General features: G+C 31.5%; 1 protein-coding gene across 3 annotated transcripts; it reads right to left on the reverse strand.

The window, feature by feature from the left end:
* Positions 1-12221: 12221 nt before the first annotated feature.
* On the reverse strand, positions 12222-24633 carry LOC100818052 (TNF receptor-associated factor homolog 1b). Of its 3 annotated transcripts, none has more exons than XM_014772703.3 (14): positions 24522-24633; positions 24352-24398; positions 23439-23658; positions 22964-23075; positions 21251-21339; positions 21071-21139; positions 20852-20984; positions 20084-20242; positions 19201-19549; positions 17774-17886; positions 16995-17142; positions 14994-15466; positions 14714-14915; positions 12222-13765 (listed from the first exon to the last, which is right to left on the reverse strand). In XM_014772703.3, exons 3-14 carry the CDS (start codon positions 23611-23613, stop codon positions 12365-12367), a joined length of 3423 nt encoding a protein of 1140 aa, XP_014628189.1. In that variant the 5' UTR covers positions 23614-23658; positions 24352-24398; positions 24522-24633; the 3' UTR covers positions 12222-12364. The 3 variants fall into 3 exon arrangements, with proteins under 3 accessions (XP_014628189.1, XP_040869330.1, XP_040869329.1); XM_041013396.1 differs by adding an exon at positions 14243-14295 and having other exon boundaries at positions 24352-24629; XM_041013395.1 differs by having other exon boundaries at positions 24352-24629.
* Positions 24634-25035: the final 402 nt, after the last annotated feature.

Raw genomic sequence — 25035 nt, forward strand, 5'->3', positions numbered from 1 at the left:
TGTGCTGGATTAATTCATGCTGTACAGAGTTTTTGACTTGAAAATTGGATAATGGTTATCCCTTTCTTTCCACTTTCTTGTCCACGTATTTGATATATATGTAGCCTAATTGAATAGTGCTGTTAAAAAGGACTAACTTCAACTATGATAATTAATTAATTTAACTTTGGAGAACAAGTTTGGGTAGTTAACTACTTGCTCTCCTTGATATAGAACAGTTTACGTTTCAGTGAGAAGAATTGCAGATGGTCAAATTTGAGAAATTTCTCGGTACTATCGTCGACAAATGACTAAACGTAAACTATACAAGGATACACAACAATAATATTACTCCTTCTACTATAAGACTTTTTAAACTAATTTACATTTTAATAAAATTGGTTAATATAATTAATAGTATTAAATTTATTAATAATTTATACTATTTAGTCAAAACTATCTTTAAATTTATTGGAACTCATAACCTATCTCTTTTTATTTAATTGTTTTCACACTTAATTAATTAATTAATGTATCTTAGTCTTCTTATTCAATCCTTATAAGAGATATAATGTATTTACTATAAAATAATAAAAAGGTGTCTGGATAAAAAATAATTAATACAAAATACAATTCAAAAAAAGTAACAAATAAAATTAAAAAAAAATAGTCTTATATTTAGACACAGAAAAAGTACATAAAACATGCATTCTATTATTTTTATAAAAAAAATAATGCTATTTTTACAACACTTCACATTTGCATTATATGATAAATGATATGATAAAAAAGAGATGAAAACAAGAATTAATTATAGCTATTGTAAGAAATTAATTTTTATAAGAAAAATATTTAATTTGGAGAGGATAAATTCAGACAGACTATAAGATCTATACACTCATTAGAAAAAGAACATTGAACTTGTCTTGGGCACCACATACAAGATATTATCCACCTTGACAATGGCTTAAGTCTTACAATTTTGTCATTAAAGGATATCTCAGCGGGTTAAAAATTGAAAATGTTTATAAACTATGCTTAGTCCTTTTAAGCAATCTAAGACTTTTGAAAAAATAAAAAAGAAGTAATGTAAGATTATTTTTATATACTGGGACGGTGGCCCTCCAGCAAGATTAAGATCTAAGAGGTTAGAGGGTCTATGTGTGCTTAAACCCTCTTTCTAGTGTCAAATTAGCAAACAATGTTTAGAATAAAATGATGCTAAAGATTCAATAGATTTGAATTCAGAATATTTACAAAAAGACACCACAAGCACTTTGATAGGTGCATATAACTCCTCTAAAACTTCTTTAAAATATTAGAACGACGAGAAAGATTATTTTTATATAATTTAATTTGTTTGGGAAAGAAAAAGTAAATTGAGTGTGTATTTGAATGTGTTTTATACCATACAATTATTATTTAAAAAGTAATATGAAGGCTTTTGTATAAAAATGTCGATCATTTCAAATTTTCAAAGTGTATGTTTAATACCATACAATTAAAATATGCATGAATTAAGAACTCTAAAACTAACTTTACCAGGTGGGGACATCTCCAAAAGGCACAGGGCTTTCCTTTCCTCATGCAAACTGAAGCGGACACGCAAGCAAGCAGACGTCTGGAAGCTGCCATAACTTACATGAGTAAAACTATATATATCAAATCAAGTAACTAACTTTTCCATGACAATAAGGAAATAAAAAAAGTTGGTCTGATCCTGCATTTGGCCTTAGGTGAAGTATTTGATAGTAAAGTGGGGTAGGTAGAATCTAATCGCAAATATCACATTTGAATCTTGAAGTTACGTGCACTAGCGCCAAATAAATTACATGATCGAATCGATAGTGAAGTGCTGTTATCAATCTGAGGGTATGTCAACGTAGTTTACCTCATCAAATAAAATATTGAGGTATTTTTATTAGTTAATGAAGTGTCTATATTGCTAACATAAAAAAGAAAGATGGTAGTTTTATCTAGTTTACTTTTATCTCTCTAAATACCAAGGTCATGAATATTTTCAAGTTATGCAAAGTTCTGACTTTTTTACCATTTTAGATTATTTTTTTTCAAAATGGATGATCAAGCAAATTATTTACCTGGCCATTTTGATATTTTTTTTGGAAAAAAATTCAATGGTAAAAAAGTTCAAAGGTCTTTTTCCATGATTTAATGGGAATAATATAAAAAAAAAAACTGCATACGGGGTTAGTTGAGACAAAATTTGCCTACCAAAATTAAGTGGTACGTAGATTAAGGGTAATGGATTTGAAACTGTGTAACTTAAGCTTATTAACAAAGTGAAGGTTGTAATTTCTAGTTGATTCTGACGTTTAGTTTTCACTTTTATCTTGTAACTTGTCTTTATTTATCCTTTTGATATGGTTAGTTTAAGGTCAAGATGTGAGTGGAGTTTTATGTTCTTTTTCTGTTCATTATTGATATTGTAACTTGTCTTTTTTTACCCTTTGATATGGCCTTGTAAGTCTTTCAATTATATTCAGGTTAAGTATTGTATTATGTTTCTAAATTAAAATTTTACTTTGAAAAAAATAGAGTTATATATGATAGAAGATACTAACAAAGCAATTTCTAACGCGCATTTCTTTAGATCGATATATTGTGTTTAGTATTAGTTAAAATTTGTTAAAAATTATATAATTTTTATTTTATGAATTATTCGTTAATATCATTAGATTAAAAGTAAGTAAAAGATAAAAATGAGTCAAATTTTGTGTTAATTGATTTAAATAGATGTGTACTTGTACAAGCTAGGAATTATCTAGTGTTAATGTTTCAACCATCATTGTTCATTAAATAATAAATATCTTAATCCTCACTTAAATCAATGTTTTGTTGATAGGGGTGGGAACAGGCTCAAGTCCCTTCATAGGACCTATCGTCTAGTCTACATTTGGTCGGATCAAGCATTTTTTAAAATAAACAAGAAAAGACTTTTATAAAAATCTATTTTATTTAAAAGATTAGACTTTAGATTATTTAGAAAGTCGATCTTTTAGGTCCAATAGATCATCCTATTTAAGTAAGTATAAATTATAATCAGTTGTTCAATATTATTCTTATATTATAATGTATCTAAATCATTGTTTATCTTTTAAAATTATTCTAAATGATGACTACAATAAGAGTCAAACACACAAGTTTATTGAATGATAAAATTATGTTTTACTTAGAGAGTGTGTTATAAAATAGGTTTTTTTAATTAAGTTATCTTAAATGTGATAAACTTATATCATATTAACATGTTAGACTTGATTCTTATAAAATTTAATTTGTCTATTTTTGTCTTACGCATTAAGTAACGATAATTTTGATTTTTATAGATTATAATTTAGTTTGTATTGAATTTTTCTTTATGGTTTATGAGTTCATATGTCTAATGTAAAGATAAATTAAACTTATACAAAAAAATTTAATATGAAATACATCTTTAAGTTAATTAAGCTTTCAAATAAGTTAGATTAAACCTAAAAATAAAATTTATGATAATTAATAGGTCAAATTGAGATTTTAAATTTTTTTTAACAAACTAATTCTATTTGAAGAAAGACTTATTCGATCTGACTTATAATTTTCCCTCATATTTGCCGAAAGCAGAGATATCATTTCATTAACGAATTTCAACTAAACAATTCCCTATGATGGAAAACATTTTAGTGGCTACAGCTTCAATTTGTTCAGACTTTTGAATTTGTTGAACAGTACTTGGAGCTACATATGTACTCAGAATGTTTCGAACGTCAAAATAAGCTTTAAATAAACCACACACAAGTGGCATATTAACTATTCGGAGAAGTTTAATAAAATTGAAACTATACAAATAATAAAAAATTAGTAGAATTATTTTTTTTTTGTAACTTTTGATACATATACATGCCTCCCATCAGATTATTCTTTAAATAATTAATACTTTTATGCCATACATCTGAATACAATCAAAGAGTGTTTACATATATTTGTATATAGTTGCATGTATCAAACATTAATAAAGCACATAACATAAACTGCAGAAAATTACAAATAAATATAATAATGATAAATACATTAACCAATGATCCTTTTGTTAGCTAGACACACGTATAAAATATAATGCAGTAATGTAGTGTTTGATTTCTTCCAATATTATTGGAGAATTCACCCTTCACCAAGAAGCGTGTTGTCAGCTTATATTTTTAAAACTTATAACCAGAGAGGCTTTCATGCTTAAGAGAACTTCAATGTTGATTGGTTGCAACACCAAATGGAACAACAAGACGAGGATAAGTTTCACCACCGTGGTGCTGAGCGTTTCCTGCGACATTATTCATTTCTTCCACAGGGGGGCAGTTTCTGCCACCGGTTCGGGGTATATAAGTGCAGGTAGAAGGCCCCGAGGGAGTCACAGGACCCTTGTCTAGAGACATAAGGTTCAGTTGTTCCTTCATGTTCAAAACCCTACCAGCTAGGTTTGGCTGAACATGAACCACAGCAACAAGTAGAATCAGTGCCAAAATAAAGTTTAGAACCTTCATGGTGTGTGTTAATTTGAAAACTGGAGGAAGCAAGGCAATTGATGATGCATCTCAATGGGGGTGGTGGAGGTATTTATAGATTCGTTTCGTACGTGTGAAGTCTATTAATTGTGTGACTCATGGTTTTATCTTACAATTTAATGTTGACTTTATTATTTGAGAAAAACGTCATCACATATATGAATGTGCCATATGCCGAATTAATTCATGGTAGTGTACAGAGTTTTTTACTTGAAAATTGGATCATTGTTATCCCTTTCTTCCACTTTATATATCCACGTAATTGATGTAACCTAATTGAATAGTGCTGTTTAAATGGATTTAGATCAAATTTGATAATTAATTTAACTTTGAGAACAAGTTTAGATATTTAAGTACTTGCTCTTTTGATATAAATCAGCACGTCTACATTTTTGAGTAAGAAGGAGCAGATGGTCAAATTATTTTAGAATAATTTCTTACTCTATCGTTAGTAAATGACTAAATGTAACTATATAAGGATAAATGACAATATTATATGCATAAAAGCGTTATATTATTTTATAAGAGTGGTATTATTTTAACAACACAATTTCATAATATATATTACAAAAGGAGAAAAGTTAGAAGGAGAAGAGAGAAATTTATAAGATAAATGATATGATAAAAAAGATAAAAAAAAATGAATTATAGGTAATTAAAAATGATATGGACTAATTTTTTTAAATTCAACAATCATGTGCATTTTCAGTATAAAAAAATTATATTATTGATTAAATAGAAATTATTATAAAAAAGTTATATTATTGATTAAATAGAAATTATTATTAATGTGACTTTTAAAATATATAAGTATCATACAAATTAAAAAATTAAATTACTATACAATATAATTATGATTGAATAATAATATATAAAAATTGCTTTTTCTCTCTCAAGCAAATAACATAAAAAATAAGGTATATGCTGAAAGTCTTAAACAATTTTAAATATGTGTTTCATTAGTATTTTAATATTATTTAAAATTAATATAGAAGCTTTTGTATAAATATGTTATTTCAAATTTCGAAAGTGTATGTTTTATACCATATATATGACAATTAAAACATGCATATGAATTTAGAATTCATATGCCAACTTTTCTTGGTGGGGACATTCCGAACATGCAAACTCAGGCGCAAACGCAAGCAAGCAGACGGCTGAAAGCTACCATTACTTACATGAGTTATACAGTATATATCCAAAATCCAAGTCACTTTTCCACGACAATAAGAAAATTAAATAAAAAAGTTGGCATGATCCTGCATTCGACGTATAGGTGCAAGTACCTGGATAGGAAAGTGGGGTAGGTTGCCAATATTCAATTGTTTGAAGTCTAATCTCAAATATCACTATCACATTTGAATCTTGAAGTTATGCTAACCAAAAATAAATTACATGATCGATACTGAAGTGTTATCAATCTTTTATGTGAATTTAGTTTACCTCATCAAATTAAAATATAAAGGTGTTATAAAATTAATGTGATAATAACATGTGTGTCACAATATCACGTCAATATGTCAGTGTCATGTCATTACTTAAATGTTACATTGATAATTTTTGTTAAAATATCGACAATAATCTAATAATGGACAAAATTTGCTAAATTTTTAAAATGGGAAGGACCAAATGTAAAATTAAATATTTTATGGATTAAAAATTCATAATTATAAAATTATAGAAATCATAAGTAAATTTAAGTTTTTTTGTGATTGTTAATGTGTTCACGAGGGATGGAACACTTGTTGTAATCCTTAACAAACGACTCCAATGGTGTCCAATGGTGATGATATCTATAAAGACTTTGACACTTAAGTTAGAATGATAAGAAATTGAGATCATGTTTGATTCCGGCATAATGTTATTGGATAGGCAATGTTAACCTACAACACTCATCAAATGGCTGATTCACAATGATTTTGTGACAAAGACAGGGGAAGAAAGGAGATGATCATAAAGAGGAGGAGAAAATTAAAGGAAAAAGAAAAACAAGAGAAAAGAATGAAAAAATCCAAAAGAGTATATACTACTGGAAATCCCCCTTGAGCTCCGAGCTTTGGGCTCTCGTAACAATGTGGTGGAAGCATATTCGTTATTGGAAAAAGCCTTTAAACATCCAAAATCATTTCACACCTTGAGACAGATAGAGAGAGAAAGATTGATATGATAAATGGTGGAATTTGATTGGAAGAGAGAGATGGAGAAAAATTAAGATTTAGGTTGATGGGATGTTTCATATTTAGAGGTGTTGAAATATATGAACTCTTCATTATTTATGGCTACAAGGTGAAAAAATTTAGTGGTTTTACAACCCCAACTTTCATTTTATAACAATGTTACAGCACCAACGCCCACAAAGTTATAAGAGCATCAGTGGAATCAATTTTAGGTTTTTAAGTCATATTTTTTTATGGATTTCATGATGTCACGTAAGATACAAGAATTTATTTCTTTTTTATTCTAATAGTAAATCTCACTTTGAATTCTTGAGCTACTTTTATTGATCTCACTTAAATAAATTTTATCAATCAATTATGAAGAAAGACATTAAAAAAATTAAATGAAAGTAATTCTTGAGGAGGAATTCAACATTTGTGTTGGAGATCTCCAAAAACATATATAGTAATAGATCTAACAAAAAAGAGTTATTAAACTCAAAAAATTTATTAAAAATACTCTAAAGCCAATTGATAATAAAGACTAAAACATATTAAATTTGCTTGTTTAAAGGATAAAACATAATATTTACGCGTAAGATCAAAATAGTAAAGTTAAGAAAAGTATATGGATGAAATAAATAATTAAACCTAATATTTATATATCATACATCTCAAAATACAATTAACGTACAAGAGTTTATAAAGCATATAACATAAACTGCTGAAGATTACAAGCAAACATAATAATGATAAATAAATTAACCAAAGGTCCTTTTGTTAGATATATATATATAGTCTTTGATTTCTTCCAATTATTGGAGAGTTGACCCTTCACCCAAGTGTGCTCTGAGCTTAATAAAACTTATAATCAGAGAGAGGCTTCCATGCTTATAAAGAGAGCTTCAATGTTGACTGGTTGCAACACCAAATGGAACAACAAGACGAGGATAAGTTTCATGACTATGGTGCTGAGCGTTTCCTGCCATATTCATTTCCTTCACAGGGGGGCAGTTTGTGCCACCGGTTCCGGGGATATATGTGCATGTAGAAGGTCCTGAGGGAGTCACCGGACCTTTATCATCTAGAGACATAAGGCTCAGTTGTTCCTTCATGCTCAAAACCCTACCAGCTTGGTTTGGCTGAACATGAACCACTGCAAGAAGAAGATTCAATGCCAAAATAAAGTTTAGAACCTTCATGGTGTGTATAGGTTTGAAAACTGGAGGAGTTTAGAGAATTAATTGATGTAGCATATCAACGGGGATAGAGGTATTTATATTGGTAGCCTTTCGAGTTGAGTCTATGAATTCACCCATAGCTTTATTTTACTACTTAATTACTTTTGACGACTATTGATTATACTATATTTAGTATTTGTAAAAAAAAAAAACAAAAAACTCATCAAATATGAATATGCTGGATTAGTCCATGGTGTACAGAGTTTTTGTCTTGAAAATCAAATCCATATGGCTATCCCTTTCTTCCACTTTCTTGTCCATCTAATGCATCTCTGTTGCCTAATTGAATATATAGTGCGCTGTTAAACAGGATTTAGACATCAAATATGAGAAGCAAGTTTGGATAGTTACCTATATTTGCCCTCCTTGATATAGCTAGATCAATCTACGTTTCTGAATGAGAAGCAAATAATGGTCAAATTTGAGAAATTTCTTGGCACTATCGTTACCAAATGTAAAAAAAAATGAGTGAAGATATTTTTTAATTTTTTTAACTAATGTCTTAAAGTCATTGGATAGCAAGATTCATTATTATTTTTATAATTTACTTGAGAAAGAAAAAGTATGTGTATTAGAATATGTTTTTTTAACTATTATTTTATTATTTTAAAAAGTAAAATATCATTTCAAATTTTCAAGTTTATGTTTAATAAATACCATATAATTAATTAAATGCATGAATTAAGAATTCTAAAACCAACTTTACTTGGTGGGAACATTCCCAACAGGCACAGGATTTTTCTCATGCAAGCTCAAGCGCACACGCAAGCATGCATATTGCATACGTGTGAAAACTACCTTGAGTTATTATATTTATATATACTATAACTTTTCCTAAGACAAAAGAAAATAAAAGTTGGTCAGATCCTGCATTTGGCGTATAGGTGGAAGTAACTGGATACGAAAGTGGGGTGGTATAGCATATGGTGAATCTAATCTCAAATATCACTATAAGATTCAGAGTATGTATATGTAAATGTAGTTGACCTCGCGTCAAATAAAATATAGCGGCAGGATTATATATAATTTCTTTATACGTAGAAATTGAATTTATAACACACTACTTGCTAAACGTAATCGTTGGTGAATTAATATATTAAAAAAATTGTATATATGATCGAATGAACCAAATTTGGGATTAGTGGGTGCTAATTTTTCGAATGACAGATGATCACCATGCGTTGACTAATAAATAAATACTCAAACAACAGTTAAATCAATGTTTAATTTCCCGTGAGTAGTGATTTCATTTCATTAGATCATATTTGATAATTGAAATTTCAAACCTTTGAAGAATTTTAAATTTATGAGAACTATATCACTTTATTAAATTCTTTTTATTATTAAAATATTTTTTTTGGATAAATAAATTTCGTATTTTAAATTCTTTATTTAGATAAAAATAATAATTTGATTTTCATTATATGTATAACATTAGTTAATTTTTCAATAATAATAAATTCAATTTTTATGAATTTTTAGGGTGAGAATTTTTTCAAGTAGCGCCAAGAAAAAAGGATTTTTAAATTCTTTCATTTTAGATGTTATTTGAGATTTATTTCATTTTGCTTGTAAAATATATAAATCTCCTATAGACAGTGTTGTCATGATATTCAGAACTATATTAAAGGGGAGGGTAAAAAAAAGTTCCTTTACAATTATTTAACTATTTAACTTTCAACAAATAATTATCTACAAATAATGAATTCCATAAAAATATTTACTAATTTTACACATAAAACTAAATATTATTTTTATTTAAAACGATAAAAAAAGAAAAAACATAACAACAACAACAAAATTTACCCATATTTTTTTATTTCAAATAATAAAGTTTATGTAATTCATAAGATGTCAATTATTTTTAAAAATAAAAGGAATAAATATGATAATTATTTTTTAAAAATTTATTGAATAATGTAATAACTGACCAATATAAATCTACTAGATTGTTGAGTAATTTTATAGAAATTCTACCCACTTGTCAATTTTTTCATTATTTTCCAGCCTTGAAATAATAAACAAAATAAAAAGGTGAATATATCTCAAAAAAATAGATGCACAATATTTCTGAAAGTAAACTCCATAGAACAAAAATATGCCAAACATTACCATAAGATATAACATATTTTATTTGTTCCCAGTTTTCCACTAACAAAAAGATCTTGCCTCTAAAATATTATTAATAATAATATATATTGATATGCTTAAAAGTTATAATTAATATATATATATATATAATATTATTAATTTATAATGATTATATATATATATATATATATATATATATATATATGTTTATCATAATTCATAAATATGTTGTTATTATATATAAGAAGTCGAGAGGGAGGGGGCAGTTCTCATCATTTTAAGAATTATTAGATGTGATATCCAAAAAAGTTATTTTAATATGTGGTATTTATATAAATTCGCTTAAAAATCGTATTCCTCTCTGAAAAATATTCATATATGGTAGATATATGCCAAAATAAATTTAACTAATGAATTGATATTATAGAAAACTTTTTAGTGGCTGCAGCTTGAATTTATTCGGAAGTTTGAATTTGTTGATCGAACAGTTGGAGCTATATACATTACATGTACTCAGAAGTGAACGTCAAAATCTATGTGCTTAATTAAATGCTTGGAACCAGAAATGTTGACTAGATTCAGAGTCATGCATGAGTGTCATGAAGCAAAGTTGTTAATAAGCACTCCCTTAATTTGGAGGAGACTTCGAATCCAACAAGCTAGACACTGTACGTGATCCTGGAAACAAAAGATAATGCAAAATCCTCTAACATCAACCAAATAGCTAGGAATATCCTGATAATTATGTACTGTAGATATATTTATATATATATAAGAATGAAACGTTTTTTTGTTTGAAAAAAAAAAAAGAGACCAAGTGCTTGGAGATCGGTAATATATTGAGACCATAAGAATATTGTTAATAAACTCTGATCGAGGTTCATATTAAAGGCCACATTGAAAAAAGCATCGATGATATACCCAACTGTGCATGAACTTCGTAAGCACATGAAAGCCAGAGAAAGAATAGTGCGTAAAGTATAATCAACCAACAACTGATGAGAATATTCCTTAGCTAGCCACACAGCGAGATTTATTTCTTTTTATTTCGGTGACATATAGGCATATATGATTTGTGTTTGCTTCAACACACCCATTTATCGATGCTACTTTAATTTTGAGCAAGTGTTTACGCAGCAAGATCCTTGCTTTGTTGGGTATGTGTATGGGGAAAAAATTCACATAATTTCTTTTTTATATATTAATGACTTTATCTAAATTAATTTATTTAATATCTTAGTTATTCTCTTTTAAGTTTTAAATACGTACGTGCGTTTGTATATATATCCTTAAAGTTTGTTTAATTTTAAGGAAAAAGAGTACTTAATCCCCTTAAACTTTACTTCTTTTACAAATAAATATACTAAACTTTAGTTTTGTTCCAATTTATATAATCCTTATAATGAAATTAAAGTTTAATATGTCTATTTGTAAAAAAAAAAACAATAAACTTTAAGCATCAATTAGGGAGAAATTAAAGTTCATGGTATATTTTTATACACAAAATCAAGTTTAAATATTAGGATCTTATATTAAAGTTAGGTTGTACATTTGTATAAAATGGTAAATTACTTAAATTTTAACATACTCATCTCTGAAATACGTAATAGTTATTTTGTATTTATTTTCCCTTTTTTATTTGTCTGGTTTGTTGTTGGCATATTGTTTAGACTAAGTGTATCATTAAGTATTTTCAAAAAAATAACATTTATTAGAAAAACCAAATTAAAAAGAAAATTTAATATTTCATTGAAAAACGTCAATCAGTATGAAATTATTTTTAATGCTAAAACTACATCATTATTAGAATGAGTATGCTCTGAATTAGAATGAGCATGCACCTATATTTCAGGAGACTCCCAACCTAATGTTACCTCAAACCCTTCTGCACTGTTAGCCATTGGCTAAAATAGCCTCCTAATATAAAATTAATTAATTACAAACCCATTGTTTTTAAAATAAAAATAGGGTAACCGTCGACCATTTGCAAATGTCCTATTAATATCCATAGCTCATTGGGTTACAGCCTTGTTTTTCGAATTCTGCAGCATGCATCTAAAATATTGGATGCATGGCAAGCTCAAGTTATTAAGACCAAAGTGTTCACAAACCTGATCACGATTTCTCCATAATCCCAGGAAGGCAAAGACAAAGACATGAACTGGAAGAGATAAAAAAAAAAAAAAAAAGCTCGAAGCAAATAACTCAAAAACACTCTTTACAAAATGTATTTCTTATCAGAGATTACATACAACCTTACTCCAATCTAAAAAGACCCAACAATTTCCTCAAATACATTACATTTGTTAGTGACCTCTCATTTGAGGACACGCTTCGTAACCCTCTAAGGACCACTTGATGGCCTGAAAACAGTATAACCATTGACACCACATGCTATATTTGAGTAATCTGGGTAGTATCCATAACTATCATTCTCTGTGTTTCTCATACCTAAATACAACAGATCAGAACCAGCCACCTGCCATTGGTTTGGAATCAACCCATCGACCTGCCCATTGACGCCAGGCACACCACTAACCGGTGGAATATAATCCCTCAGTGAATGATAATGCCCACCAGACAAGCCATACCCTCCTTGCAATCTATGGTCATGCTGGAAACTCCGTGATCGCTCCAACCTGCAAGAACTGGTTGAAGATCCCAAATCATCATCCGCACCCAGGTCCCCAGGAAAAGTGAACTGTCGATTCAGCAACTGTGGTCCACTATTCAAAGACTGGAATGCTGAACTTGCCTTGGCCGTCTTCCCAATACCATGTTCATCATCAAGCAGGTCATTTATGATATCAAGGTGTGGGAACTCATCCACCAACAACCCTTGGTTCTGACGCCCAGATGTGCAGGCTGAGAATGCAGTTGACATATTGCCCAATGATCTACTGTGTAGTGGCCTGTACAAGTCATGATTTTGAACCTCATAAAGCCCAGAGGGTTGATCATAGTGCATGCTTCTACTTGATTCCCTTTGAGAACTCTCAATCCACTGGGTACCATTCTGTAAAACATCCCGTGTAATCATGGTAAAAGGAACACAAGACTGACCAGCACTAGTGTCCAATCTGTCAGAGCTCCGGGATAAAAACATTGACGACACGAAGGAAGATGGTTGAGAATAGCCAGGTGATGGGATCACTCCTGAACTTGAGGAGCTGGAATGGGTCAGACTAGCAGCAGTTGAGGCCACAGGGTTCCCCATCATCGCATTTCTGTAGGATTGAGGAACATGACTATGAGTAGCTGGTGAGGGATCAGGACCCAACCGAGTTGCACTCACTGAGTGTGCAAGTAGGGGAGAAGTTTGAACCATAGAGACAACCGGAGCAGTTGGCCTGGGACCAGGAACTAAAGGAGCACTTGAAGGTCTTGACATCATAGGCACTTGTGCCACAGATCTTTCAGTTAATCTTGCAGTTGAAGTCTTTTGGATCTCAGTTTTGGACACAACTGGAACTGGTGATGCAGAAGTAAAAGGTGAAGATGGATCTTTATCAGTCTGTTGGGAGCCACTTGAAGATGTTTTCCTGACATGAACAGGATCTACAGTAGAACTAGTTTTGTGTTCTAACTTCACTTGAACAGAGGGGGACAACTTTCTGGGAGGACTAATAGGCGAGGATGGCACAGCTGATATCTTCTCTTTCTGTAGGCTTTCATTGTCAACAGATCTCTTTGTCTCAACCAGGTCTTTGATGCCCGGTTTATCAAGGGAAAGAACCTCCCCTTCCTATCAATTACAAAAGCAGAAGCATGACATCAAGCTCCAATTGAAGCAGAGATGGAAGCTTCAGTGTGAAATTAAGTATAAACATAATTTATTGGTGAGAAAAAAAATTATTGCATGAAGACCAGAGCTTAAAACAAAAACAAAACAAAAAAAGGCTCAAGGAAAACTGTAAAAGCAAACATCAAATCAAAAACAAATTCCAGTGCCACTCCAAATCTGATCTCCCACCACCTTCAAGAGAAAAAAAAGTCCAAAGTCTTTTGCTTCAAACCAATAAACAGAAAACAAAGAATTCCAAGAAAAAAAAATCAAGGGGGTATCGACATCTTTATTACAGCTAAATCATGGAGATAAACATTTAAGCAAAGGAAGAAGGGAGAAGTATGATTATGAATCTATTTTTATTTTCACATCTATGTGGCCACATGGAAGGACAGAAGACAGGAAGAATTCAACAATAAAACCATCCTTCCATACCAGGTGATGGAAACAAGATGAAATGGATACACATCTTTTTTCCCATGATTAATCTGTAAACAAGATAGGAATGTAGAAACATCACCAATTTGTTCTGAGATGCATATTCAAATTATTTTCATCTATTTGCAGATGGAAAATAAATAAGGGAAAGCAAGGTGTTCAGTCATCTCTCCATTTTAAGACCCTTACTTTCATAATCACAGAAAGTCATGAATAGATAAGCTATCATTTGAAACTATACTCAGATGCGAAAACTATCCTTGCTCCTCTTCAATGGTGAAAAAAAAAGGTAAAAATTATTCAAGAATCTTAGATGATAAGGCACAACACTTAACAATTTAAGGAGGAATAAAATAGACAAAATGGCAAGACATTTCATAATCACAGAAAGTCATGATTAGATAAGCTTTAGAGCAGAACTTATGATATTTTAGTGAGTATTTCCAACAAGGGAGGAAATGAGACAACCTTTCTGACAACATGCTGCTCAGCCCACTTCAACCGATCCTGTAAGGAGATTACAGCAACCTCAGACTCAGATTTGCCAATCTTACCATTTCCAGACTCATCGTTAATATCCCCAGCATCTGCTGCAGAACCAGATGGCAGACTATCTATTTCAATCGTCAATCTACCCACATTAGATGATGTTTTGCCTTGGTTCTTACCTCTACAGAAAAAAAGTGTAATATCACATTAACACATAAGCCATCATTGATATCATTCTACACACAAAAGAAATACTAACCTGCTAGGTGACTTTTGGACTTTATAATTTGAAAAGCAGTTTCCCTTGTGGGGGTCATTCATGACTACTGACGGCAAAGAATCAGTAGAACATGTTGAAGAACTATCATCTATCACTGAACTGCTCCTTTTCTCAGACGTTCCATTTTGTATGGTTGAAACACTACCTATGCCATTGTATCTAGCCTCAGTTGGAGGATTAACTTCTGATGCATCAGTATCCCAATTAACAGGACTAGCATCTCTGTCTTCTGAATCAAGCTGAAGCGTTTCAGCAACTCCATCTACAGAGTCGGACACGTCAGAAACATCTTCCATGGGATCAGGCTTTTCAGACACAGCTTGAGCCTCCTCCATGCTAGAATCATTTTTCTCATCAACAGCATTGTTTTGGTTCTTGTCAGTTACAGACACAGCAGTCCTCTCCTCCCTCTCTTTATCCTTTCCTTTTTGGTTGTTACGTTTTTGTTTGGCCTGTAGTGAAAAGAAAGGAATATCTGTCAACAATTATAAAGAAAATCAACCAACAAAACTCCATACCCCATGCACATGACATCATTTGATCCCAAAAATAGCAAGCAGATGTCAAGAGAAAACATCCTGGGAGCATTACAGGTTACAAATTGCTAGCGAAGTTACATCCAATTTAGGAAAATTTAGCTCCAAGGGTGGTTATTGACTAACAATATTCAAAGGGTGCTGAATGGGTTAGCCAGGTACTGACTAAATTAACCAGTTTGTTAGTTATTCATAAACTTGAATATTTTGTCAGAAATTTCAAAATTATAATTATCAATAAATCGATAGAAAGTAACAGAAGCATAAGTCTTCTCAGCTCAAGTGAAAATAAGCCTATCAGCAGTTTTTTTTTTTAATTTCTTTGTTACTTATATTTTTTCATCATGATAGTTGCTCATCAAGTTTCTACCATTAATGTTTTTTAATTCATTTAAGCAATGAAGCTATCTGCTACCATGTGACATTAATGAATTTGGATGCTTGTGCTTGATGCTTCACGAAATAGATAGTAAGGGTTCCAGGGTTATAAAGATTCTATACAACACCCATGGAAACTAATCAGTTTGAGTTAACAAGACTTCAAATCTAAAGCTTTCCCTAGAGTTTCTAGTCTTCTAGACCCAAAGTGGTAAGCTATTAAATCAGTTTTAAGTAACAAGACTGCTGGTCTAAAGCTTTCTCTAGGGTTCCAGACCCAAAGTTCTAATGTTCTACTTAAATCTCCTAGCTTTCTTAATTACTCTCCTTTTGTTCTGCTTGTATTTTTTGGTATATTATTACTTCTTAATTCTTGTGTTGCATCAGACATCCACCTAAAGCAATTTATAGAAGGCAGGGTAGGTAAGAAGGAAGTAAGAAGGAAGAGATCTTAAACGTGCACCTCACACGTAAATATAGGCAAATTATGCAAGACATGTGTGCATGGATGAATTTAATATGCCTTCAAAATACTTGTATCAAATCATTTGTCAGACCTTTTTGTTAGAGGGGGATTTTCCCTTAAATTTAAGTGTATCCAAACAAGCTATTTATTAGAAAGAAAGAATCAAAAAATGTAAAATTTCACATTACTTCAGCCTGGAGTTCAGTATACAAAATCACATGGAATAGTAGAAATGAGATATCAGGAATTAGATGACTTCATCAATATCATGTTAATAAAAGTAAGACATTGGTGATAACATTTACCAACTATACCTACTTGATAATGTGTTCAATATCTCATAACAGTTGTCATCTACAATGCATGTTCTGTAGTTTAATTATCTTTTGTAGTGAAATTTATGATAATGATTTAATTTTGCCTCTTTATTGACTTCTAAAACACAATATTAACATCATTTCAAACTGTGATAGACAATCAAACAAGAACCTAATTTGCTAACAAGAGAGCCAGACAATGCATAGCATCTGTGAAATGACTGAAATCGACATTCAGATATCTAAAAATCCCTTGACAAAGCAGTTTCAATGTGTTCCAGACCTGTTTTTTCTTGGACTTCTTTTCCCTCTCACCCCCACGTTTTGCTTTTTGATCACTTTCAGCTTGCCATGCAGCTTCTTCTTCACGGATGAGTTCTTCTTGTCTTTTCAGAGCAACAGCTTCCTGATAGGCAATCTCAATTTTATTACTGCACCCATGAAATTAAATAATTAGGATATCTAAATTGATGCATATCTAATGACTAATACCTACTAGTAAAACAAAAATTATGCCTATCCTTAACTTCCAGGTAGGTTACATATATGGGCACTAACATTAGGAACTTCTCAATCTCTCCATATTTCAAACAATTTTCTATTCTCCATTGGATCACAAAGTAGATAATTTACGAAATATTATTCACTTTATTATAAATTATATTGCACTACATTTGTGAGGATAAACCTTACAGAACCCAAATCTATAATTGCAAAACCATCTGAAACAATTGCTCATCAAACGACTGCTAGCTACATATCATCTGGTAATGCAATTAACTCTCATATTCTAAGTATCACAAATTAAACTCAGCATAGCACACAAGCAAAAGTGCTCAAGCTTCACAGTGTTATGTTATCAGCTAGAAACAATAATGTTTGTAGGAAAGTTCGTAATAGCTTATTTCTCATCAACAATGAAAGAGCATGTATCTTTTACCAGATAAGAAGAGAAGAAGATCAAAGACACATACGAGCAATGAGTCAATGACTTAATGACTCTAAAAGAAACTTAATAACATGAACACTATGAATCCATTGCAAAATCATTGCGACTACTACCAGAATATATGGGCAAGGACAAATATTTCCAAAGTCCTACGGCCCAATTCTGTTAGGCGCCTTTCATCACGCTCTACAGAATCTTTATTGAAATCCTCTCCAGAATTTCCATCCTGCAAAAATAAGTGAAAAAAGGTTTCTTAGCGGATTGACTGGATAAACTGTAAAGCCAAAAGTACCATATCCATACATTTCATTGCACTTATAATCCCCCAAGTTACTGGAGATACAATTGAAGTAGTGTAATATATGTCCACAAGTTTAACTAAGCCAAACTTTTTTTTAAATATATATCTTAAATATTAAAGCTTGCATATACTGCATTAATGTCAGTAAGATAATACATCTACAGAAATGACACAAATAAAGTATGAACTCAAACTAAATTCAAATGGCAAAGGAAATAAATACTTCAGTTAGTGGTGCGGCAAATGGTAAAATCAACAATATCAACCATGCACTAAATTATGAATAAACGAACTACTACTTATTTGGACCTCCATTACAGGATTAAAGGGCTCAAAAATATGTTTCTGCTTCCAAACTCAATTTTCTAAAAAATAAATTGTAGATATATCTTTCAGGCTGAAATTGTGTTTGCACTGATGCAAAAGCATTCCCTGGGTTTGACTCTTAGTAGCCTAGCTCCCTTATGTGGGACAAAATGAGTTTTATAAGTAACTAACACAAATATCCCTATTAATTTTTAACATGAACAAAATTATTTATTGGGCCCATTCACCTGGTTTTTTTTCAAAAGGAAAAAAGTTTTTTTTTATTATAAAAAAAATTGATCATTTGGGGGGGGGGGGCAAAAAACTCAAAAAATTTCATAGTCCTTGCTTACAAAAACAAAATTATAAATCAAAACCATTACCATAAAACACTTTTTTAAGCTTAAATAAATAGACACAAAGTGACATCCTGTAGCAAAATCCAAACAGAAACAATTTAAAAAAAAAAAATTTACAATGATAAATTGTTTCAAAATAATTATTGCAAAATTGTTATTCTTCAATTTATGAATCTTCAAAGCAATTTGAAACATGTGTAATCATTCTGAAATGATGGAATAAGAGCCACAAGAAATAGGAAATAGAAGCAGAAACAACCAAGCAGCAAAATCATAAATCGGAGAACTATATAGATTATTAGTTCAGATGACTGGCTGATGCAGTAGCAATTGAGTGAAAATCAATCTTAAATATACTTTAATTCAGAATACAGTAGCACAGTTTCAGTTCTTTTTCCCCTGATTTTGACCTCAATAAAAAAGACTCTGCTGTACTCTCTTTTGTCAAACTTCATCCTCTAAAAACTCTCACCCTAATACCATCACATTTCAATGGGATCAATGCTCAACCATATCACCATCTCTCAGGTGTCAATTCCTTGGTTACTCTTACAAATATAATTCTATGTCTTACCTTCGTACGGTTTTGAGGACACTTCTCATCTTTAGGAGGCAGTGGTTCTATTGCAGCCCTTTCAAGTAGCAGTAAAACATCATCCACCAGTACAAACATATCTTTCTCGACATGAACAATTGGTGCTGGTATTTCTTCAGCATCCAACAATTTCACCCTACCTTTTTTACTCTTGGTCTGGCCCTCAAGAGCCTTCAATCCACTATACAAGGAATCCATTACCAAAGTAGAAGTGACTTCTTTCTCTATAAAGAAGTGTTTTACAACTACTTTCAAAATTACATCTGTCTTCTCCCTAGACATGCGGCGCCTGGAAGTTTGATCAACTTCTCGCCAGAAAGTAAAGAAGCTGCACGCATATTAACAATTGATAAGCCAATAAAATAAGACACCACAACTTAAAGGTCTGACATACGTAGCAAAGAACGATAATACATTATATTGAATAGGAAAACAGTATACATTCCAATAAAAAGAAAATGTCAAATCAAATTTAATTTCAAATAGGATATAGGATATAACATACATTTCAAGATACACATGAAATAGGCAGACTACCTGAAATATAATACATCAAACCATGGTCACCTATTAGATTTAAGTTTTGACTGTGACATTCATTCCTCTTCTGTATCTTTTTCCCAATATGGATAATATTTTTTCTCCTTTCCAGATTGAAGGGGAATTAATTCAAATTTTTCAGTTCAAGTATTAAAGAATTACTATTGATCTGGAAGTGTGAAAAAGAAGTAATTTGATGATCCAGACTTTCATTAGGTGACACTTTGGAGCAAGATAAGAATTCCACCATACATTATGTGACATAATAGATTATGTATGTCTGTGTCTGAAGAGGGAGACTTTTAAAGGAGAGCACAAGTACCTTGACCACCTAGCTTTATCCTCTATCAACTTTCCAAGCTTGCTTCTTCTCTCCTCCACAAAACGCCGACAAATTTGCTCTACATTTGTCAAATATACTCTAACAAGTTCCCTCCTATACTGGCAATCAAGGCAACGGAAAGGCCTGTCTGATTTTTCCCTATGCATCAGAAACAAACCAAAAAAAATATACAGTCACACATCTAAATATAAATTTCAAGTAAAAATGTAAACAAATTAACAAGATTACCACATTTGACAGCCACACAAAGCATAAAATGGAAAAAGTAAGGACAAAATTCAGTATATTTAAAAAATAGACAAGAAGATGACCGCCCAACTTGGCAACAAACAATGAAAAATAGTCACTGAATTTTGAACTTCTGTTCAATGCTTTCTTCCAGGTGTGCAGCAAATGTAGGTATTTCTATGACACAAATGGAATCCAAGATTTATAATCTTGCAATAAATGCTACAGTAATGGCATGTTTAGACCCAACTTAACTAAAAAGTTAAGCTTGGCATCATAGAAATAGTATTTCCTGCTGGCTTTCAATTTACTACGAAAACTATGGATAAGGACCAATCACTTCAACTAGCACAATTACAAGACATTCATATGTTCTGTTGTCCGTTCTTTCTACAAAAGTAAACAAAACGAAGTTGAAAATTATATGGACAACATCCTTAATTATTAAGACAGCTGTACGCAAGATGGCTGGTGAATATTTGAAATATCCCTAAATGACATAAATTAAGCATAGAATACCTTATGACTTGAACTTGAGCTTTTATTATTAGATTGTCTGAAGAGTCAACAAATCCATCATACACCTTAGACAGTTCCATAAACTTTTTCCACCCCCAGTCATGCTCCTTCTTCCAAAATCGATGCAATGTATCTGTAAAACTCAAGCACAAGTATATCAATAATGCTGATAGGAAAATTGTAATCTCCAGTAATTAAGCCAACTATTAGCCAACAGACCAGAATATTTTGATTTCTTTGGATCTTTATTGACCACAGCTATTGTAAATTGTGCAAAATGACTCCATCCTGTATTGCCCCAAAAAGAAAAAGGGTAAACAAGTCAAATACTACGGAACTAATTGTAGAAAGTAAAATTAATGATCATTACTGCAATCAGGAAAAGTTCGTGAATTGAACCTGGAAGAAGTTTGTCATGATTAGCTACACACAGAAACAGCGAGAGATGATTGCAAACATCACAGCCTTGTGGATAGATTAAAATGTACCTGCCACAGACCAAACTATGATTAAGTCAAAAAAAAATCAATACTAATATTCATCATGTCATAAGTAGTCAATCCTAGATAGCGGCACAGAGCAGCCACCCCCCATAAACGATATAACGGATAGTGGGGTGACCACTATTGCGATTTGCGACTAGAAAATAACATACATAATTTATAAATAACAGCTAGAGGTCTGAGAGACTAAGCAAAATAGCAAAGAACCAATAAGAAATAGAAGGAGAAAGGGGAACATGAAGTCTTCATGTTCTCATGAAAAAGAGGGAGTTAAAAACTTGACATTCTCGTAAAAAAAGTAGGGAGATATTAGGACCAGTTTTATAAAACCTTTCCAAATGGAAAACGTAAATATCATTAATAAATAGAGGGCTTAATCTAAAAGGCATAAAAGATAACAAAGATTAAAAGAAAATAAAAAGGATAAAAACAAATACAATAGGAAAATGTAACCAATGACAATTAATAGGGGAGAGGCGTATTTGAAGTTTTGAACAGGCTTAACAGATTAAAAATTAAAAAAAAATACAATAGGAAAAGTAACCGACATCGATTAATACGTGGCTTATTTGAATAGGATTAAAAGATTAAAAAAAGAAAAAAAAAACAAATACAATAGAAAAAGTAACCAACAGCAATTAATAGGAGGCGCATTTGAATAGGCTTAAAAAATAAAATATTAAATAACATACAAACAAATCAAAAAATTAGATCTGAACAATACTATTCAGGACAAACATGATTTCCTTTTTATCCCATGATGAAATAAGGTATGATTCAGGGGCAAATGTGATTTTCTGATCACACGTTGAAGTCACACGCACGCCTGCTTGCACATGCAATTGCCGCGAAAACCAGTTTTCGTGTCATGCAAGATTGACAACCTCTCCAGCTAACCGCAAATGCGGCACTATTAACTACTTAGGTCATATGAAGTTGCAAACTATCAAAGCAAACCAGATTTATTTATTATACTGCGCATACCAACAATAAATTAAGGGCATGAATTCCATTAAAACTTTATAGTCCTTACAAAGGGCACACCTGTCGCAAGTGGAATAAACAAGGTATCTTTCTCTTGTATGATAAATTCATATATGAAATGGTCACAAACTCCATGTACATATCTCAAAATAGCAGATTTTGATAAACCTCCAAGGAAGTCCAAAGCCCCACACCTAAGGTAAAGTTATTTACTAGAACAGCAGGGCTTTGATGGAATTAATACTGCAGGTTCACAAGTCACATAAAGCTCTTTCCTCAGACGTGTGTTTTGGCATGGTCCATACCTGCCATTCGTAACTGACAGTGACATGTCTATTTTTTTCATACTTTTTGCAGAATTCTGGTGTGGGGCTTGGACCAATTTTTGGTTGCGATAAACAGTGGTTTTGGTAGTAAAGAGACCAATTTCTTTTTCTAAGGCAATGTACAACCTATGCCACTATTTGGTTGGATCATAACATTCGTATTCTAAAGGATATCTTGTTGGCTCAGCAGTCTGATATGGGATAAGATTAGAAAATTTACTACAAAGCACAGAAAGGATAGTTAAGCTCTACAGCACAACAAAGGCTATGTAAGTCCAATAATATCCAAAGCCCCATACCATTTGTAACCGCCAACCTCAAATGCACTACTGCGAAGTTCCCTTTTGGTAATTTGAGAAAACTTTTCTATCTTCCACGTATATCTTCCATATAATGCCAAAGGTTTTGGTCCTGTTAAAGACAAAAACAAATAAGATTTTTAGTGTAGTAACCTTTTTTAACAATTAAGATGGAGAAAGGACATATACATTAAGATAACACCTATGCAATCTAAGATTCAAATAAATACCTTTTTAATTACTCGTTCTCACAAATCAATCAACACACTAAACCATTGATATCGATCAAAAAATCAAGGTGCAAAATATTACCACATAATACAACACCAAATCCAAGCATTCTTAATTTCTAATCTATATGTCATAATTACCATCCCTAAAACTCATTCAGAAAAAACACACAAATATGCAATATAACAATATAAAAATTTTAAAATATTTGTATAAAGGAAAAATAGGAAAAAGAATTTGTCACCATCATCTTCATCATCAGTGTCCCAGTAAGGGGGCGAAGTGGACGCGATACCATTCTCCACCTGCTCAGAAGACCGCCACTCTGCCAATGCTTCCCCAGATTGACAACGCTGCCCATTTGAAATACCCTCCACGGACTTTCCCACTCCAGACTCCTCACTCACAGTCCCAGCCATTCTCTGGTCAATAAATACTTCACTAACACTCTTCTGAGAAGCCAACTGAATAAGAATCACACAGACAGCCAAAATCAGCCCTTAAACCCCACATTGCATTACAAGACAGTAAATCATTCCCACAAATAAATAAATAGAGTATCCATTTGCAACTGCATCTAAACATTCCCTACAAAATATAACCACAATCATAAGCAACGCACATTGTCAAGGAAGACTGAAGGTAACAGAACAAATTCAAAATGACAAAAACTGATAATCCACCAATTGAAAACCCAAAAAAACAAACCCAACTCCTTCCTCTGAACCGATATTAATTAACCTAATAAAACGCTGCCCTCCCCAAAATTTATTGAGGACAGAACACAAACCAAAAACCCCAATCATCAATTATAAAAATAAAATAAAAACTAAAAAGAGATTTAAAACAAATCAAACGAATTGAAACAAGCCTGGATTAAAAAAAAAAAAAAAACACAACGAGATGGCAAAACCAGCTCGATGACGTTCAATTGCATGAACCCCGAAAATCGAAAACTCCTTAAAACAATCAACGCCGGCAAAAACGAAGATCCTGAGCAGTAATTTCCAGAAGCCACACTAAAAAAAAAACTCATTGATCAAAATCGAAAAAATGGCGCAATAAACAATTAAGAAAAAAACGAAGAAAAGGATTGAAGAGAACGAAGTGTGGAAAAGGAAGAGGCGATGGCGTGGATCAATGAGGTGCAGACGAACCTGGAATCAAAGAGCAGAGGTTTGTCAAAAAGGGCACAATCTGAGTCCTGAGATTTTAGAGAGAGAAAGACCAAGTGAGAGAAACAAAGAAAAGGTTGAGCAGCAACAGGGAGCAAAGGTATGACCCAAAAAAATTAAAAAAAGAATAATGACATTAAGTTTTATTTTACATTTGTTTTTTTGTTCTAATTTAGGTCGTTTCCTGCTGAAATCGAACAGATTCCCTGCACAATAACCCTAACCGCCACACCCTTTTTCTCCTAACAGATACTGATAATGTTTTGGTTTCTATAATATCAATACAAATAAATATATTCTTTGTTACGCGTGGAGAGTGAAGGACATATAAAGATAAATTAATGGTAAAGGTTTTTAATTTCTCACTGTTTGCCTGGTAGTGAAAGGAGAAGGGAGGAACTGGCGAGTTTGGATTGTTCTATTAATAAAAAGTTATTACTAATAATTAATATTTGTTAATAAAAATATTAATTTGTTGACTTTAATTATGATTATTTTAAAATTTATATCAATAATAATTTGTGATTGAATAATAATATTTAACTATTAAACTCTAAAAAAATAAATGTTAAAAAAATTATTTTTTTTTGAATAAATTCATTCAATAAGCACAACTTTGTTTAACACACATTAGACTTGTAAAAAAGAATTTGAATTCAATTCTCA

This window comes from Glycine max, chromosome 20, assembly GCF_000004515.6.
Source record: "Glycine max cultivar Williams 82 chromosome 20, Glycine_max_v4.0, whole genome shotgun sequence".
In the NCBI taxonomy this organism is placed as follows: Eukaryota; Viridiplantae; Streptophyta; class Magnoliopsida; order Fabales; family Fabaceae; genus Glycine; species Glycine max.